This window comes from Plodia interpunctella, chromosome Z (genome assembly GCF_027563975.2).
Source record: "Plodia interpunctella isolate USDA-ARS_2022_Savannah chromosome Z, ilPloInte3.2, whole genome shotgun sequence".
NCBI lineage: Eukaryota > Metazoa > Arthropoda > Insecta > Lepidoptera > Pyralidae > Plodia > Plodia interpunctella.
In genome coordinates this window covers 2,048,217-2,069,766 of record NC_071324.2, presented here as the reverse complement: position 1 = coordinate 2,069,766, position 21,550 = coordinate 2,048,217, and the positions used below count along the sequence as shown (strand labels likewise).

Genomic DNA, 21,550 nt, shown 5'->3' with positions numbered 1-21,550 from the left:
GACCAGGGCTCGAACCCGGGACCTCTCGGTTCAGAGGCAAGCACTGAACCACTGCGCCACCGAGGTCGTCATAGTAATAAAACAAATAATAATCACTAATTTCTTCTATAAAATGGTTAATTTTTGACAAGTGTGAGATTCATTTACTTTTGGATCTTTTTTAATTTATAAATCATCAATAATAATAAATAATTTATATAATCGAAATATAATTTCATTTCATTTCATTTCATCAATTCATATGAATCAAAATTATTATCATACTAGCGACCCTTCCCGGCTTCGCTCGGGTAAAAATATAATAAATTATACACCTAAACCTTCCTCAGGGACCACACTATCTATTAGTGGAAACAGCATGAAAATCCGTGCAGTAATTTTTGAGTTTATCGCGGACAGACAGACGCGACAGAGGACTTTATTTTATAATATGTAAGGACACGAATTAATTATACGAGTATATTTTTTCTCGGAATAACTTTTCTATCACAAGTTTGAAATAAGTTCGAGACTTGTGTTTATTCCTTAACAATTGTAATAACTTTATTTTCTCTAAAAAACGATCAACGATACTGTATTTCACATATATGTATAGTTAGATAGACCTGACCGGAAATCGAACTTCAATCAATCTATAAAATCTAATATCAAGCTAAAGTTCACGAGCCACTGCTACGTCGCGCTCTGTTGCGACGACGCGTACGTTGCAGCTCCGTCGTGTTCCGTTGGTTTTTAGGGCTTGACACTGTCATGCGTTGACGTACGACGACACACGTCTGTCGGAGCGCGACTGAACATTGCCCAGCATAGCTATAATGTGGTCATTGAATATCGGCTACACACATTATATTTCTTTTATCTATGGGCTACACATTATCGGTCGGCAAACTCTGACAGATGCCGCCGGCGCGAATGCACAAACTTGGCCTTTAGTTTTTATGAGAGACTTTTATTTACCGCAATGAAAACCTAGTAATGTATGCCGAGCTAATATCCGCTAAAGTTCGGTGTATAGCCGACACATCGAATTTCAGCTCAGTATATCCCTTACAAGGGATAAAAACGTAACACTGTCCTATGTCTTTTATACCATTGAATATTTTTTCAGATGCATCCTACAAAAGTACGTGGTCGTCTCATGCGTCATCACAGGGTTCACAAGGTACGTTATATATATTTGTCTATTACTTTTTACGCTGTAACTGTGTATAAATTACGTTTATATTAAATAAATTTTAGTCTTGTTTAAATCTTGGTACATTATGGCTTACTATGGAATTATACTTATACTTATATCTACATATATACTTATAAATAAATATAAATTGTGTTGTGGAAGAGCGATGTCTCCTGGCACAGGCGTAATGCTTAAAAGGAGGCATCAATCAAAAAAGAATTATTATGTAAACTAGTTTTTGAAAATAAATTATTATTATTATTATTATTATAACTACCACTTCAAAAGTGCAACTCAACGTGTCATTCGAAAATTTTATTATTTAAATAAATAAGTAAGTTCGTACCTAATTAAAAAAAATCTACATTGTTTCTTCACCAGGCACCTATTAAACGATATATCCCGTATCATAATTACCCACTATCCAACCATACCTGTCAATGTAAAAGGCATAAAAAAAATCACATGTTATTTCTATTTAAAAAAACAAAACTGCCAAATGGTTCACGGAAGCGTAAAGCGCGGCGCACGCGCGCCACGCGCCGCTCTCTGCAACAATGAAATTGTAATTTTTTGATTGACACTTACAATATTTCGGTAAGTGACGCAATGCACCGATGATTATCATCGGGCACAAGGGCACCCATTATGGACACGCTCCACCCGAGTATTTTGAACCGTTTCTTGATTATTTCAATCAAAATCTAATATTGCTTTTTGATATTTCTGATGTTGAGTATATAGAAAAGTATATACACAATACACATACAAAAGAGTGATTTAAAAGGCTTCTTTCTTATATAATTTAAGCTACAAGCCGCAAAAACTAAATTATTAATTTATAAAATACAAGTACGCGCTTATATAAAAAACAATTGTATATTTGATAAAAATACTATAATTAAATTGTAATAATGATGTAAATACAACAAATCATAAATACTAGACTAACTTCAACTTTATATCGATAACAACCAATTAAATTAAAATTAAAACCAAAAATAACTTATGGGAAATATCATACAACCTATAAATATAATTATTACCCAATTAAATTTTAATAAATGATGTGAAGACACCAAATATGAAATATAAGCTTTGCCGCCGGGGTTCGTCGCGTCGGACCATGACGGCTTCGAACCCCACACAATCGTCACGAGCGATTTAGCCGCTGCAACCCTGGGACGATTAGGGGTGTATTGTCAAAACTATGCGATATTTTATACAGTTTTAATGTTGAGATTGTGTTAAACAATATGTAACAATTTTTACAAGCATAATTTACTTTATCACTTGTGTAATATATTTTTCTAATTCTACTTACAGTTAAATATATTAAACAATTGCTTTAATATTACTAATATAGTATAGAAAAATATAGAAGTGCTATGGTCACTCAAAGAGACCTAAATATGAAAATACTAATGTTAAATTTAAATTGTTAAATATTGAATTTAAAAGTTTCACTTAGAAATAATTATAGAAAGTCGGGCAAAAATAAGTTCAAATATGTTCTAAGACATCCCAGGGAAGAAATCCCAAGTATTACAACTACATACATACATACATACATACATATATATATATGCGATAGTTGGTTCGTCTTTTATTTTGTTACCACTTCACGCTTCATAAACATAGACTGCTTTTGCTTACGGAAAAAAGTACATTTTTCGCGGACAAAGAGCTACAGATAAAAGACGACCGATAAATGACGACCTCGGTGGCGCAGTGGTAAAGTTCTTGCCACTGAACCGAGAGGTCCCGGGTTCGATCCCCGGTCGGGTCATGATGGAAAACGATCTTTTTCTGATTGGATGATGATTTCTTAGATTCTTGGATGTTTATCTATATATTATCTATATATTATTAGTATTTGTTATAAAATATAGTATCGTTGAGTTAGTATCCCATAACACAAGTCTCGAAATTACTTTGGGGCTAGCTTAATATGTGTGGTTTGTCCTCATTTATTTATTTATTATTTATTAAAGCTAATTACATAGTACATCATAGTCATATCGTAGCAAGTCACACAGATCGTAGCTCGCTACGCCGTTGGCGTCGTAGCTATTGCGGTCTTAAATTGTAATTAACTACCGGCGTATCGGGTAAAAAATAATAAATTTTACACCTAAACCTTCATCTGGAATCACTTTACCTATTGGTGAAAACCGCATGGAAATCCGTGCAGTAGTTTTTGAGTTTATCGCGAACAGACAGCAACAGAGGTCTTTGTTATATATTATGTAGGTAGTTAAACATATTTTCACTCTTTATTAAATACTTTTCGGAATATTTTTTGAAAATATCTTTGTCTTTTCACACCAGGTATTCCTTTTTCAATGGCTTTGAGTTTGAGTGTTTACTGTTGTAGTTATATCCATTGTTTATAGATATGTATATCGTGATTAATGATTTGTTTAAATACTGAACTTAGATCTGGAGCTAGCTTAAACTGTATAAAAAAAATAAAAAGAACAAAAATGATTCGAATCGTAAATAAAAATATTCTAAATTCAAAAGCTCTCACAATAGGGCCCCGTTTACACCCCGTGGCTTTTAAACGAACTTTAAATAAGTCCCAAAGCTGCGATGCAATGTTATTCATTAGGAGAAATTTGTGAGGTGGCAGTGTGACGAATATCGTTACGGCTAAATGATTATATTTTATTACTTGGGGAAAGAAAATCTGACTGTATGTGTTTATAAATTGAAGTAGTTTTTTCATATTTAATATTTTTTATTATTTAAAAAGCAAAACTGTTTCACGCATCTACGCTCGCGAAAAAATGTTTCAGATGCGTTCGTCGTACAAACTTAAAAGTTTTTCCCCCATATATGGGATTTGGGGGAAGAAATTCAAAAGTACACCTAAGTTTGAAATATGATATTTGGCTATATCTGTTTCAAATGTCATTAAAATTGATAGTTACCTCGATTTAGCAGTGAAGTCATTTCAATATATTTTTTATACATCCAATAAATAACATATTCTAACAAATCTCTTAGTAATGTCAATAGGTCTAAATTCCAATCAAACTGTACCAGAACTTAGACAAAACCACACATTGTTCAATGGAACTACTGGCAGAAAAAACCCAGTAGTCCATAAAGGAACTAAATAATAAAACTATAGAAAAATGCAATGCGATCAGTTAAGCCTTGTAAGATTGCTTCCGTACATAATATACGATAGAATATTCTTTTAAATAATATGATAGAATCCAACTTAATATTATAAATGTCAAAGTTTGTAAGGATGTTTGTGTCTGTTACTCTTTTCACGCAAAATCTACATGGCGAGTTGTTATAAAATTTGGTACACGGTATAATTTGGAATAACACATTTTTTACGAAATTCTTACGGGAGCGAAGCCCTGGAGCGCAGCTAGTATTTAAATAATTAAACATATTTTGCTATTCGTCAACTAATAAAATATTTTTTTGACGACCTCGGTGGCGCAGTGGTAAAGTGCTTGCCCCTGAACCGAGAGGTCCCGGGTTCTATCCCCGGTCGGGTCATGATGGAAAATGATCTTTTTCTAATTGACCCGGGTCTTGGATGTTTATCTATATATGTATTCGTATTTGTTATAAAATATAGTATCGTGTAGTTAGTATCCCATAACACAGTCTCGAACTTACTTTGGGGCTAGCTCAATCTGTGTGATTTGTCCTGATATATTTATATTTATTTATTTAACTTGAGTGTTAATTAATTATCGATCAAACTTTGTCGGTAAGTCTATTTTCTTGTCAATGATATCATGAGGAGTTCGATTAATGTGATACGTTTTGGCTCAAAACTCCACCTAAAAATGTGTATTATTTTTTGTTGTTTCTCAGGAAGTACTTTTGGATACTAAAGTAACTTTTCCCCTGATAATTATGTAATTGTGAGGTGGATCAGAGAGGCATAAAATCAACTTTTAGTCAAGCCGTCTATTGATAAAAACGTCATCGAAACCAAACAACACTATCTGGCAACACACATAACGAACACATAACGAAGTTGGATTCAGGTAAAAATACATAATCCACAGTAAAAGAAATGGAAGCGCACGGCAAAAATAATGAAATTCTTAAGCTGGGTTTGGTCGAAGTTAGTGGCTGCGAAAATTAGCTGAAAGTGGCTTTTGCCGCGATCCTCTGCACTCTTCACTCGCATAATACTTTTAATGAGAGAGAGGGAGATAGAGGATGGAGGAAAACCGCTTCAGGCGTGAGGAGGGTAGCCGTAAGCACCCTATTGTTTTGCGCCCTATGAAGCGAGAACCGTAGTTATGTATGGCGAGGTCTGTAATTTAAAATGAAAATTTCACTGTTTTTGTGCGTCTAGATGGGGGAAGTGAGTTTTGTTCGTGTCTGTTAATATCTTAATATAATAAACGTGCTAATGTATACACACACGCTTTGTTTCTGTGCTCATATAAAACTAATTTCTGCGAATCTTTTATTTTAAACGAGCATTTATTGTAGTGTGTATACTTGATAGTTATTTATATGTAGGTAATTGGTTTCTCCAAGACTGGTTAAATACATTTACTAATTTGATATTTACATAGTAAAAATTAAAACACGTAGGTTGAAACTTAACCCGGTAACATATTAAAAAAAATTCAACCAATATAAAATCATTTATTATCTCAGTTTATATTTTGTCTATGTTCAGTTTATATTTTGTATGCAATGGCTGAACTATATTTTGTTAAAACATAATATTATGTGCATTTTCAAAAAACGATTCAATCATTCATGAAAAAATGTGACTAAGTCACACACAAACTTGTTACTTTTGTATACCTTTAAGTGACTTGAAAATCCGAAGTTTCTAGAAACCTAGTTACTGACTTACTAATGTAATAATTATAACAAATTTCAGTCCTAATGGTGCTCAACTAAATTATTTCAAACACTACACAAATACTTATTATGCACCAGCTTGTACCCGCAGCTTTGCCTGCGATAATTTCGTGCATCCACTTGTAACTTATTATTATTGATATCTCGGGTTCTAAGCAACATCTCGCGATGAAACCTATACTAGATTTTAAGTTAGACTTTCCGCTATACAATACATATTTCTATGTGTGGATAGAGTAAATAAAAATAAATATATAGGGACAAATCACACAGATTGAGTTAGCCCCAAAGTTCTATAACATATACATATATAGATAAACATCCAAGACTCACATCAATCTGAAAAAGATCATTTTCCATGTTGACCTGACCGGGAATTGAACCGGAGACCTCAGCGTAGCGGCGGTCCGGCATGATGACCATTAGGCCACGGAGGTCGCCAGTAGTAGATTATTTTCGTTTATTAGCCAGGACAGTGGCGCCACTGTAGTTCACCAAACATGTTTGCGATAGTACACTGGTCGGTGCTCCGATCGATCATGGAACGCGATATGTTGACGCACTATCGCGTGTGTGTTTAGCGGAATATTTAGCAAAAATGTCATCTGTATGAACATTGCTTTATTGTACATGAATGTATGGGTGAAAATAATTATTTTTGCCTGCAAATTAATTACCTTCGTTAATATAAGAAATGAAACGAAAAAAATGTTTATAGTTTTTTGTGTCTTATTCAGTTTAAATTATGTGGTATAATCCGCATTTTTATTTTCTTTCATATTAATACTTCTTCTTACAAGAAGTTTACTGTACAACTATATAAAAGTAAGGTTTTTACAAAAATATAATTTTTGACACAAGCTTTTATTGTTGTCAGAAAGATCTTATTGCATTCCATATGCGACAGAAAATCATAACCCTGCAGTAAACAGTTGAAGAGTTCCCATGTCTAGAGCCGTTTCCTGGGTGTATCATCAGTACATACTTATCATAATAATGCATTGTCATCACTAAATGGAGTTACAATATTCCACCCAACACATACTACTTGCATTACAAATGAAATAAAAGCTTGTAAATACTTAATTATAAAAATAATATATTTAAAAAAAAAACAATATATTAAAACCACCGCGTACGCAAACAAAAACACGTTAAAGAAAACGTGGTAACTGCCAGCCACAAATTAAATATCTCGTTAAGGGAGATCAAAGGCGCCAGTGATGCAAGCAACGCCTGGTGTCATAATAAGTGAACCGCTCCGGGCAATTGTCACGCGCGAACTGTCAGGGATTATCCTTTAGATGGCACGGTGAGGGGTTGAGGGGGTTGAACGTTTTGATTTCGATTTCAATTCTAAAAGATAAATTATGTCACCACTTATTAGCAAGACATACAATCCATACTTCCATACCTACTAATATTATAAATGTGAAAGTCTATCTGTTCCGCTGTCATGGCTAAACCGTGAGACCGATTTTGATGAAATTTGGTATGCATGTAGTTAAAGACAAACATTCAAATATAGGCTACTTTTTTTTCAAAAATCAACCCCCAAAAGACTGATAGGTGTCAATTACAAAAAAAAAAACATGAAAACTGCTCTGTAGATTATAAAATCGATGGTAGGAAGTTCTACTTCAAATTATAATTAATATGAGTATACAGGGATCCAAATCAAACCAATATAAAAGCTTAAACTTAAAACTATTTAAAAATCACCTCAAGTCTTTATTAACTGATAAATTTTACTATACTATAAATGATTTATTTAATTATAGACTCACGTAGAATTAATTTGTATTAGATATCATGCTACTTATTTATTTATTAATATTTGCATACCTATATTCGGTAAAACATGTAGGTTTAATTCATTGTAACATCAATTTGTATATTTGTACTCATGTTTTTGGCAAAAATGATTTTTCCTTCATTCTTTCTTTTAAGTGTCATCAATCTAGATTGGAACCACACGCCTTATTGAACCATATCTTCAACTGATATAGATACTCTTCTTCATAGTCGTATTTCTCATGGCTGAGGGTCGTGGTCATGACGTGGAATGAAACGCGCACAACTTTCTTGGCACTATTAATGGAATGGAGTAGTTTGCCATTGCCTTCTTCATTCCATTTCATACACAAATTAATAATCAACCGGAAGCAAGGCAAGGTGCTCGATGAAAACTACTGTAATAAGAATCAGATTGATTCCACCGTTTCTGAAACTTCGAAACAGATTGTTTATAATTTATTTGACGACCTCGGTGGCGCATTGGTAAAGTTCTTGCCACTGAACCGAGAGGTCCCGGGTTCGATCCCCGGTCGGGTCATGATGGAAAATGATCTTTTTCTGATTGACCCGGGTCTTGGATGTTTATCTATATATGTACTTGTTATAAAATATAGTATCGTTGAGTTAATATCCCATAACACAAGTCTCGAACTTACTTTGGGGCTAGCTCAATCTGTGTGATTTGTCCTAATATATTTATTTATTTATTATTACAATTTTTAATAGTACTACTTTCTAACTAAGCTGTATTCAGCTAAACGTCTTGTTGGCGAGCTCGTACACCCGCATTGTTTACACTGTTCTTAGTTGTGAAGACTTGTTATTGGCTCAAAAATGTTTATTTTGTAAGCTAATTTCTTTGTGGTCATCCAAATGTATAAAATGAATTAAATAATAAATTATCCATCAATATTATGTTGACCATCAATAGGCCTATGTGCTCCCTATCTCGTTAATTACCATTAGCTTCATTCCAACGGCAATCCAACAATTGACAATTCCTTGGGGTGAACATCGCCTTAAGCTATCTAATCCACCAACGTTTCAAAAGTCGACCTTATTTAGATAACAACAGAGTACCTTTTCGAATCATTTACGAACGGGAATAGATCTCTTTTATCTTAAAATCAGATTTCACGCATAGTTACCGGGGAAGTAACACTAGGCTTTGATTTTGGTGTATTTTTGATGGCACGTTTAACGCGCCTTTGGGTTTTAAAGGGTAACGATTGTTTTGATATTTTGAAAAACTATAGGGAAAGCATTGTTTTTGTTTGCGCTGTGCAATGTCTTTTCTGATTTGTTTCTTTTTTTTTTGTCTAAAGGATCTTCTTTTTGTCATAATACAAATTTTAGGTCGATCCTAATAGGGATGCGACAGCGCTGTCATTACCATTTACAAATTTTAATGTAGACAAGAACCAAGTTCAGACTATAGATAATAATCAACCAATACTGGTGTAATATTGATTTATTATTTTGATTTGATTTTAGAATCGATTCTTTCCTTAAGAAAATCGATGGTTTGTAATGACAGAACGACCGCGGCGGTTAGGACACTCGTAGGAATGACTGAACAATCGGCTGATTGTCAAAAATACACGTGAGGTCCAACAGAAATATAAACTTCAGAATTGTGACAACCGTGTAATGATCAAAAAGTTAAGCAAAAAAAAACCACATATTTCAAAACACTATATAATTTCTTGAGCGACACACGATAGCGCGTTCTAAAACTAAATATCGCCATCTATTGACAGAAATATTCAACTTCAATATTGGCGATTAAAATTGTTTAATCGCCAATATTAAAATTTACCTACCTTTAATAACTATTTCGAAATGGCGTTATAAAAGGCTGCAGTTTTTCGCGCCACTTCTTTTTAGAAGAAGTACTTGTAGTGGTTACCACGTCTCCTTATTTGTAGGACCTGGATTCATCATAGACCACCACTTGCTTCCGGTGAAGGAAAACATCGCGAGGAAACCTGCACACTGGTTGATTATTAACTTGTGTGTGAGATGGAGAAAGCAATGGCAAACCACTTCATTAGAGCCGAGAAAATATTATGTGTGTTTCATTCTACATAATAGCCTCAGTCATGAGGAACTACGACTATGAATAAAAGCAAATGGTTTCACGAAATAGCAATTAGATTTCCATTATCTTACTAACCAAAGCGAAAACATAAAATAAAAGACAATCATAACACAAATAGGGGACATCGCGTAGGCAAGCGTCAATCGTGAATCGAATGGACGCCATTTTTAATCGATTCGCGCAATTCGCCTATGCAAACGATTTTCTCCAATGACGTTTTATAACCAATCGACCAGTAAGATTAAAATCGCGTGAACTTTGAAATTAGGGCTTCGATCTCGTAGTGACGTTTTGACGTAGTCAAAAAATATATTTTCCATGCGTTTTTTGATTGTTTATCGACGAAATAATAAAATTAAAAGTAGTGTACAGTCAACATCAAACTACTCAAATTCATGGCAAACTCGACGCTACTAACGCGTATATGCATAGAGGTCCATGCGCAACTTATGTGCTGTTGACTGTACTCGTATTTAAAGATAAACTAAAGTTTCTTAGTGTTAAAACTTTAATATTATTTAATTCCATTAAAATAATATTGATTAGGATACAATATTGACTGGCTCCGACGCTCAATGCCGACGGAAGCAACAGTAAAACAGCTATGGTGCCAGAAAGAGACACAAATACTAATAATCTCCAGATCACGTTGCAGAAAATTACGAGGATGTCCCCTTATTTTTTGTTCTATAATGACATTATATTCATAGATTCGATTCCGAAGATTGGGAAAAAATCGGTAATTTGCCATTTCTTTGTCCTTGTCCGCTGATTGTTTTACACAATCATCCCGTACACAATGAGAGCAAATTGTATTACTGTGTCAACGCTCGACGAGCTTAAAATAAGATGTGATTTTGAAACCGTTCAATGCAACGGACGAGAAGTCTTGGAACGGAGAGTGCCGTTATGAATATCTATTTTATCCTAATATATTATCAAACAAAGTCGTGGATTTCACTCATAAATAGTTTTATTACTACAAATATCCGAAACCTGAACGGGCCGCTTCAATCTCCTTTCGATCAATCAGTTCTGTCTGTATGTTGTGTCTAAATCACATTTCTCTGGTTCCGTTTGAGGGACACGACGGCACAGACAGACACATATATAAGTCAAACTTATAACACCACTCTGTATGCACCGGAGATTAAAAATGTATGTTCCTCGTAGATTGTGAAATGTCGTTACTTCGGCTACGACGCCTACGACATAGCAAGCACGATATGTGTCGTGTTGTTGCTGATGTTGTATTGAGGAATCGTCGAGATAATTATCGATTATGTGTGCACCCATCAAAAACTGCTTTACTCGGTTATAGTTATTGTATGTTTGGCACCGAAAATTTACAACAAAGATCAATATAAAAACTTAAACTTAAATCTATTTAAATGTCACCTCAAGTCGTTATTAACTGATAGATGTTATTATGCTTTAAATGATTTCTTTAATGACAGACTCAGATAGAATTTAGAGCTAGTATAAATAAATTATTACTTTTTTGTTATTTGTATTGGATAGCATGCTCCCCATTTATTTATTTATATTAATATTTGCATACCTATATTCGGTAAAACATGCTGGTTTAATTCATTTTAACATAATTTTGTATATTTGTACTCATGTTTTTGGCAAATATATATTTTTTTTCTATAAGTTCCATTACGCCGTGGTAACTGCGTAGTATTTGTAATGAACGGCAATGAGTGGCATGGCAATTATTTTTTTTTTTCAATTTTGTTGCAGGCTATGGCACCAACTCACTATCGGCTATGTCGAAGTCGACACTCGAGGCGCACACGCATTTACGTCAACCAGGTAAGGAGTTACTGTATTGAAATGCTATAGCCGCACTATTATAATACACATACCCATCCTGATCTGTACGCAATGGAGTGACATGTCATGTCATGAGCATAAGTATATTTCACATTAGCACAGCACAGTAAGCACAGTTAGCTAAACTTTAGAGGATTCAGCATACTTTGCTGGTTTTTCATTACAATAAATAAAAACTCTCATACAAACTTCGCTATGTTAATGTTTATGCAGTCGCGTCGGCATCTGAGTTTGATGTAGATATTAGATAGTGATACAAATTACATCGAGTGATATTTATTCATCTTTATATATATTCTTCTATTATCATCAACAATAGGTATTCAAAATATTGCGAATGTGTAAAAAAATCATCCTGTTGATAGTTAAGCGTGCGGAGTTCGTCGTAGCTGTGGGAAATACACGCAGGCGTAATCGCAAGCTAAAACTAGTCTGGAATATAAATAAAACCATGTTATACAGTTGAAAAATCAGTGAATTCTCCCAAGAAATCCATAAAGTCTGAGACGTAACGAACTATAAATCTTTTTGGCGAAGGGCCGACTGTTTGCCCTGCACGGTCAGTTAGCCAGCGCACATATGACGCTGTTTGTGTGCCCAAACATATTCCAACGACCCTACATTTAAAAAAAAAAACAAATGACTTTCGCGTGACCGTATTTGACATTATTTTTTTTTAACAATAGAATGCTCGCTTCGAAATTTGAAATGCTTTTTTAATTGAATCATTTATGAGCATCACAGTTATTTTAATACTCTCTCATTCATAAAAAAGTTTAACCATAATTTTAGCTTCTCATGTTGTCAATTATTGTAAATAACAATTAAGTATAAATATAGATAGGTAAGTGATTGTTTTTAAGTTTTAGTCATTGGTAACCTTATGTAAAACAAACATGATTGACTGGGCAACAAATAAAATGCATAGTTAAATAAAAAAGATCAGATTTTTTGTCAAAACAAAAAAGTGATGATAGGACATTCTGGCATAGAAATTATTTCCTAACGGATATTATTATATTCATGATATTTTTCATGATTATTATTATTTATTTTATGATTATTTCGAAGTAAATTAGGTACTGTTTTTGACATTAGAAAAAGTATATGATTTGACGTTTCATGTCTGGCTAAATTGTAATTCTCTTAGTTGTTCATTAGCCAATAGGCGTCAAATCAACATTCAACCAACAACTGTAGGTACGTGACCTTTTTTACTGATGTGTGACGATAATGAACCAAATTCTTCCTTAATGAAAATATGCTCCAAAATTCCATTTAGATAATTAATCATATTAGAATTGGTAGATTGGTAATAATTAACTGTTACAGACAATAAATAAAAGATATTGTGTAAATCTAAATTTTTGCCAGGAATTGTTACTATATGTCAATTATCGATTTTAAATAAACTGAATTAGAATAAAAGAATTATTTTTATTAGTTTTAATAATTCAGGATTAATTCTAATCTAGGCCTAAACAACTAAATATTTAGGTGTCCTATTTTATTCAATAATTACAAAACTCTTAAAGTTGAAACAATGTGCGTCTATCACCAAATTATTTACTTTAATGGTTGAAACTGACACACGATAGCCAAAAATCGTGAAAAAAATAAAAGGCGCGCGCAAAAGTGACGTCTGTCACTGTCATCGCGACGCTATTTCATCAGAAAATATTAGCTCTTTTGTTTACACTCGTGGCAGGCGCGTGGCTCGACATGCGGCCGATTCCTGTTACACTGGATCCGTTTCATTTTGATTTTTGTGGATTATGGTCATCTAATACATGTGCACACTAAAACAAATCAAGGAAGACTCCCTGACTGAGCTTGACACTTACTGGCCAGATGGAAAAGTCGGGCAGTCGAAATTGACATTCAAAATTGGAAACGTTTTCTCCGCACTTACATCTTATGCCTATAAATTGCTGAATGTCGCTCTAAATACATACTGAACCCACAAACTTGGAGAGTAGACATTCATAAAGCTGTCAATGTCACCTCATGGAAAAGTGTCGCGGCGCGGCGCCTGCTGGCAAGGCCGACATGGATTCCTATATTCGTACATTTCATTCGATATCTACGACTTATAAACATGCGATGCACGATCGAAGGCGAATTCTTGCATTTTGTTTATAGTTTTTGTTCATTTTACCCTAGCCCACCTGTTTAAATCGTTTAAATCCACCAACCGGTATTGGGTCCGAGTGTGGTACTGTGGTGTAATCTTGTCCATTCCCTATTATCCATCCACAAGGAAGGTAATTCATCCAATAGTGATGACATTAAAATGGCTCTTGATGACCCAATTAAAAATAATTCCCACAAGAATATTGCCCACCGCCAACAATTCACACACATAAAACTTGTGTGTACTTAATGAAAAATATCTCTCTCTGATCCATAGACGATATTCACGTTAATGGACTTGTCCTACACCAGTCCATTAACGTGAATATCGTACGCGGCGACTAAAGGATAAGTCTTGATATCTGATAGGCCACGACGACGATAGCACTCCCGAAGAGTGTCGACTGGCAGGCGACAGGTCGTATATTAAAATTGTTAAAGAGAATATTGCACGTAGCTTCTTGTATCAAATGTGAACGGGAACACGTGAGAATCAAAAAGAGGGACAAAAAAAAAACAAAAAACAGATTCTCCCGTACGTTCCCCACTTCCCCAGCTTATTTGTCCCCGTGCTTTCTTTAGGCGCGTCTGATCAAACACAAGCAAACACTAACATTGTTTAAACGCGCCGCCCGTGTGGCGTGGCGTGTCGTAATTGACTGCTTGTCACTCAACTTTGTTGTGGTTTGTCAGAGATTTGTTTTCTTTTTTTCGCGCACACGAATCCTTTGTGAGCTCAGTCTGACGTGAAACTTTGTTCTGTTGATGAAAATTCGAAAAATATTAACCAAAATTTCTTCTATGAGAAATATCACAAAAAAAAGTTGTTATATTAACACAGATCATTTAGATAATTTAGATATTAGAAACTAATTTGATGACGGATCTAAGAGGAAAACTAAAATTTATTGGTCTATCACAGACTCTCGAATTTACACCTATAAAACTGATTCTATATACGAGTGGCTTTAAAAATAAAAAGATTCTCAATGAGGCTTGCGATTTATTCTACCATGTATTGTTTATCATCTCGGGTTGCAAGGACAGAATCGATAAATAATCGAGCAATAGTAAAGCGATTACTATCCAATAACGACGGGTCACAGATAGAAACGTCAAAACATATCTGCAGGGCATAGTTTATTGAATCGCAGTACTGCAATCACGACTAATGTGGGGGACTGTCATTGGTCCACGCTACACTACACTTGAACTTTTGCCCCACGTTTAAAAAATCATTCATAATTTCCACCAGTGGTGACCCCATTAGTGGAGGTTGTTAAGAGGACTGTTAAAGTATTGATGTGTGTCAGTGATGACGTAATAAAAATCAGGCGACTTGAACAAAATCTGACACCAGTGTAAGTAATTACACACTCGATATGAAACAAAGGATGGAGGATTTACTGATACTTATGTCTCCACACACATTGTACTGGCAGTCATGGTCAATCTACGAGTACACACACCTACGTGTAAAGTTCATTGTGTTAAACTTTCGTATATTTATACATACAAAAGTACCTATTAAATATTTGTTAAATGAAAAATGAAATGGAAGAGTGTTGGAAAAAGCCAAGAGGCATATGGAACTTTATAACTGGAAGAAAGTACTCGATCCTTATCTCAGTTGTTGTGGCTTTCTTTATTCTTTAACCCTTCAGTAACTCAGTTCTGAAATGTCGAAATAAATATTTACGGGGTATGAAACTCTCGGGTGCAAGCGGTACAAACCCTATCCGTAGTAACCCAGGGGACGTAATGCACTATAATCTATTAATTATCCTTTTATTATTATTTTATTGCCCCCACGGCCTTTGTCTATGGGCCTCATAATTCCTCCCAAATTGTCGGGTCTGCCTCTTTGGAGTAATGTCTTGTCTTTTTGAATTTATTGTTTTGCGAGATTCCTTTTTAACGTTTGTTCTCTCTTTCTAATACGCCGTGTGGTTGGCACCTAAAGAGCAATGCCCCATTGCTCAGTCGAGCTCCGTCGTTTTGACGTCCGTCGACAGATAACGCAGAACGACGTAAAAAATGTATGAAGTTTAGACTTACGTCAACGCACGTCAGTGTCAAAACCAAAATCTATAGAAAACAACGGAGCACAACGTATTGAATAATGGGGCATGACTCTAAAAGAAGACCACTAAATAAATTTTGATGCTTTATGAGGAAATTTTGGTAAAAGAAGCCTTGATAGCAACAAAATCATTCCCAAACAGCGATGAAGACAAGCGGCCGCTCATAAAACGCTATGTTTTTACGGTATATATATTTTACGTAGTATACATAACGTAAGAATATGAGAACGAGAAGTGTGTATATACGTAATGTATGTGGCGAATTCATTTTGTATGTACAAATTGTAATTTGTTATTTTTTTGTTTATTTTTATTACTTTACAGTCTTATTTTTTTTTTCAAATACTTAGGTATTTGTATTAATTAAATATGTTATCCACGATCATTTTCTTACATTTTAAGAACTAAAATAAAAAACTAAAGCCATTTCATGTTTGATACATGTCACTATACTCGTACAATCACACAATTCATCATTGCTCGAGTTATAACAGTGTTCCAAACATTTAAAATGACATTTAGGTCATAAATCAGCCCTAAAAGCACGACCAGACCTATTGATCGACGCGTCATAATTGGAGTACAAATTCTCCTTTGACGCCGAAACCGTGATTTGGCCTTTTGTGCGTCACGCACTAACTCCTTCAGACCCTCATACCCCCACTTCACCCAAACAAGCGAATATACACGGTCACTAAATGCATTAGAACCCTTTTTCGCTTGCAACTATATCCTTTCACCGAATCTCGCTTCTCAGTTGCCATTACGGACAGTTTTCCGAAAGAGCGTTATCGATATTACATTACATGGAGTTATAGACTTTGTTGGGCTGTTTTTAAGGTCGACTATCTTGTGATTTTAATGTTTGATGGCCGAGATTAGTGTTGTAATGGGTATGTAATTAGAAGAGAAAAGGCTAACGTCGTTGTGTTCGTTTGGGAGTCCAATCAGTCGTAATGTCCGAAGGGCTTTAAGGGCTGATTTCGAGTGGCCTTTGGCCATTAGATTCGCACTGATTTAGTTACAGCAAACACCAGTGTATTATTGTGGTTTTAATCTGAGCTGTTGGGGTCAGAAGTGGTTTTTGTGGTGGTCTTTTGAGATGTTCTGTGATACCTAATCATCTGTGATTCGAATATTTTCTGTGCCACTTTGAATACCATGTTAATTGGATTGTACTTTTCATAGACCACCGATTGCTTCTGGTAAAGTAAAAGATTGTGAGGAACCCTGCACACTGGTAAACTCCTGGGTTACTAGCTACTATCACTAAATGGAGGTATTCATTAAAGACAACCTCGGTGGCGCAGTGGTAAAGGTCTTGCCACTGAACCGAAAGAAGAGGAAATGATCTTATTCTGATTGATCCGGGTCTTGGATGTTTATCTATATATGTATTTGTTATAAAATATAGTATCGTTGAGTTAGTATCCCATAACACAAGTCTCGAACTTACTTTGCGGTCAATCTGTGTGATTTGTCCTAATGTATATTTATTTTATTTATTTATTAGATATATGTCTCCGGAAATTTGAATAACATCAGTGTTATAGATCTTTGTTAAAATTTGAAATATGTTGTAATGACAGCGCGGTCGAAACGCTCCAAGGAACACCCTTAAAACTATAATTTTATTTAAATGTCTTAGACAAATTACTTGAACCCCAAAATTTTTCATAAACAAAACAAGGAAATGTAAAGAAACTCATAAACACAATAAAAGTGGATGAAACTAAATAATAACTTCAATTTAAAATCTATTCAGCGTTAATCGATGACGTTAATAATTCTACATGCAACCTGCTGCACTCGAGTATCGGTGACAATGAGATTCCCACCCGCAATCGAGTACAGTCGTCCTAATATTCGTACGAAGACCCCGAGCAAACATTCCATCTAGCTGTCAGTAAAACGAAAGATATTCATAGTCCTGTTTGCGGTGTATGTTGACCGAAGCCGGGGGCGCCCACTATGTTTGTATGTTTGCACTATCGATCACATGTGTACGGTTCTATTCGTAAACTAGATTTTGGCGCCAATCTCTTTTCCATTATTGAGAAACAATCTTATAGAAATTCAGAATCAGAAAGGTGATAGATTGCCTTGATCTTAGTCGAGATTTTTGTTTAGTGATTCAAATTTTGAGGGTTTAAAGAATATCACAGTCTTCCAGTGAAATACTTACATACTCACTCTACAATAAAAAATAAATCTTGTACCTGATTGACTTGACGTGATAAATATAGGTAACCAATAAGAATAAAAATAATTTCGTAAATCCGTTCTTTTTTCAAAAAATTTACTTTTAAAAAATGCAAAATTGGCAATGAAATATAATTAACCTAGCATATAGAATCTCTATGGTCGTAAAATATCTTGTAAGTGGCCAGTATTAAGGATGTATCCAACATTAATTACAAAAATAATAAACCCTTAGTATCCGTCAAGTCATTGGATCACAAAGTGTTCGAATCGTTCAAATCAGTTCACAATAACTGCTAAATCGAGGGTTACCAGTCTAAATCGAGGGTTGCCAGTTACGGGGGCGAGGCGCGATGTAATCGTGGCGATTATGATAAATGACTCCCGACCGGGAACTCGTCATTGGGAATAATGAGAAAGGATTTGAAATTTTGTTGAGAAAACTTTTCTTACAATGTAAATACTAGCTCCACAATCCTAATCCCAACATAAATATGAAAGCTAGCTTGTTTATCAGCTCATCGCATTATCTACTCAACTACTTCTTGATATTTCTCACTCATAGTTATCATCCTAGATCTAATCATATTTTCATCCCTGAAACGATATTTTTCTCGCTGGAAACTCACGTGTTCAATTTTCAATTTCAAATTCAATTTATTTGTCAATGTAAATTTTAGAAAATTTTCATTTTAACATTGCCAGTATCTCTAATTTGAAAAAAAAGAACATAACTACTTTAATTCATCGTGTCTAGTTAGGCAAAAAAAAAAATAAAAGGACGTTATTCTCCATTCCTAAATTTGCCAGTATCTCTAAATTTCAAAAATGGTAAATTATACTACAAATTTGACATTTCAATATTACAATAGGACCCCCAGCTAATGCCGCATTCCGATCAGCATACGGACGGATGGCTGAAATGATTATATTTATATAAGTCGAAGTGCTAATCTGTGCAACGCTCCATCGCACACACTGAATAGCCCTTATTTCCATTCATGTTGCTCTGTTTTCTATTAAATTTTGTCGCAACACGCTTTATTCAGATTATTAAAATTTACACACTCTATTCATTCGAGTGGATCATATTACTTGTTTCATTTATAGGTATTGTAAATCTGGGTACCGGGTCCAATATTTAGTTTAGCTAATTAATAAATTCATACATAATTGACAAACTTGTATATTTTATAATCATCAATTGATCATTATTCTTGTGCGTTATGTCTTCTTCATCTTGCTCCTTATCTATCTCATCAACCAGACGCTGGGAAGTGATTCAAATTTAATTTGCAAGATTGGACCCACACGAATATACTAACAGAGCAAGTTAAAGTAACCTGTTTGAACTTGGGTCTAAAAATATGAAAATTTAATCGACCGATAAATCTCGGTTTAACTGTGAAAGCGTAACAGAAAAACAGTCATTCTTATTAGGACGTTCGCGTCCAAATTCCGCTGATCCACAGTACAAACGAAGTTACGTCTACGGCAAATGGAATCTAAAGTCATTACGATTTCAATTTGATGACAAATTGGTGGGACGTACGTTTGCACGCGCCAATATTGTTGCTTTTAACACAAAATGATGATGTTACAGATACATAATTACAAATAAATATATTAGGACAAATCACACAGATGGAGCTAGCCCCAAAGTAAGTTCGAGAATTGTTTTATGGGAAGTATTCCATGTTTTTCAATGATACTATATTTTATAAAAAATATATATATAAACATCCAAGACCCGAGCCAATCAGAAAAAGATCATTTTCCATCATGTCCCATCCGGGGATCAAACCCGGGATCTCAGTTCGGAGGCAAGCACTTGACCACTGCGCCACCGAGGTCGTCGATTCGTAATTAGAACTAAATATTAGAAGGTATACTTATAATACATGTTACGAGGTAATTAATTGTGCTCAATAGACTAACAAAAAGAAAAAATAACGGATTCTAACTATCGGACAAATTCTTGTTAGATAATTAATAAGAATTTTTCCGCTAGTTGACGAAGCTAGAGGGCGAAGTAAGGTTTCACTTCTCATTATCGAATAGACTCGATGTGAGACGCAGCGAACCAATCACATTGCGGTGTGGTTGCCGTTACGTCACAATGGTGCACTGTGATTGGTTAGCTGGGTCTCACTGCAAATCGACTCGATGGTGAGATGCAATTAGCAAAGTCGCACTACGCATACTGTTGCAGTGTCGACTTCTTGGAACCTTCAAATACTTTTATCGTACTTGTCACATAATATCGCTGTTAGTATCATAGTGTAATAACAAAAAGGACATTCAATCATAACATGAGAGACACGGACACATCTATACTGTATTTAATTTGTGAAATCGTTTCGATTTTAACCTTTGATGTGATTTCAGTTTACCTGCGAAATATTCCGCACAAAAGCATTTAATTACGGTTGGTTTTGGCGGGCGTTATTGCACCCGCTCGCAGCCGAATAAATATTGGACTAGACCACAAAGGGATTAACTGAATTGAGTCCATTCGTGCATTTCACTGTCCAGTAAAATAAAAATTTACCGACTTTCCAGCAACACACAAAATGGCGGTGTAACTTTTCTATATTACGACTGGCTTTTGCCCACAACTTCCTATACGTGAGTAATACTCCGTTTCCCGTGGGAATTTCAGGAAATCCCTTCTTAGTGCCCCCCTACACTGTCCTAGGCACCATAACCTACACATTATATGTTCGCTTTCTACGCCCAGTAGTTTCGGCTATGCGTTGTCTGTCAGTCAGTCAGTAACGCAAGAGTTTTATATATATGCATATATAGATTATGCATGTGCTAGCTTATTGTTTAAATGCTTTATTCCTTTTCAGGATTCATACGGGTAGATTATTTTAAAATAAGAGACACCAATTTATTATTTATCCCAAGAAGTTACTAAAATCATGAAAAAATTACTACTATAATGTCAGAAGTCTTATGTACAGTCAACAAGCGCATCAAGTTACCCAGCATGAACCCCTATGGCGTGGGGTAAATATTGCGGCGAGTTTGCTATGAATTTGTAAATGGATGTACTGTTAACTGTACCTAACTATATAATATACTAATTAGTGCTTCTCTTTCGGAGCAGATTGTAAAAGTTATTCAATTAAATTGAATTTGAACCGTAGATTTTTCTGATAGGCGAAAAGCCAGCAAACGTGTCATCTCACAGTCCACCACACAGTTAACGCCGTCGAGTTTCACACCTCTTGACTCTGTTAAATTAGAAATACATGATACTTAACCGTATAATTACAGAAAATAGTTGCACACACTAGCCGAATACGGCGTTTCATGTCCAATCATTTCAGATACAAAATACAA

The 21,550-nt window shown here is 34.8% G+C and overlaps 1 protein-coding gene across 8 annotated transcripts in view; it reads left to right on the top strand.

Moving 5' to 3' along the window:
- LOC128683053 (DNA-binding protein D-ETS-3) overlaps positions 1-21,550 on the top strand; it is a 271,734-nt gene that overhangs the window by 237,362 nt on the left and 12,822 nt on the right. For all 8 annotated transcript variants that reach the window (XM_064437027.1, XM_053768252.1, XM_053768249.1 and 5 more), the window contains 2 exons: positions 1,109-1,162; positions 11,688-11,759. In XM_064437027.1, coding sequence (XP_064293097.1) covers positions 1,109-1,162; positions 11,688-11,759 — 126 coding nt within the window. The remainder of the gene's footprint in view (positions 1-1,108; positions 1,163-11,687; positions 11,760-21,550) is intronic.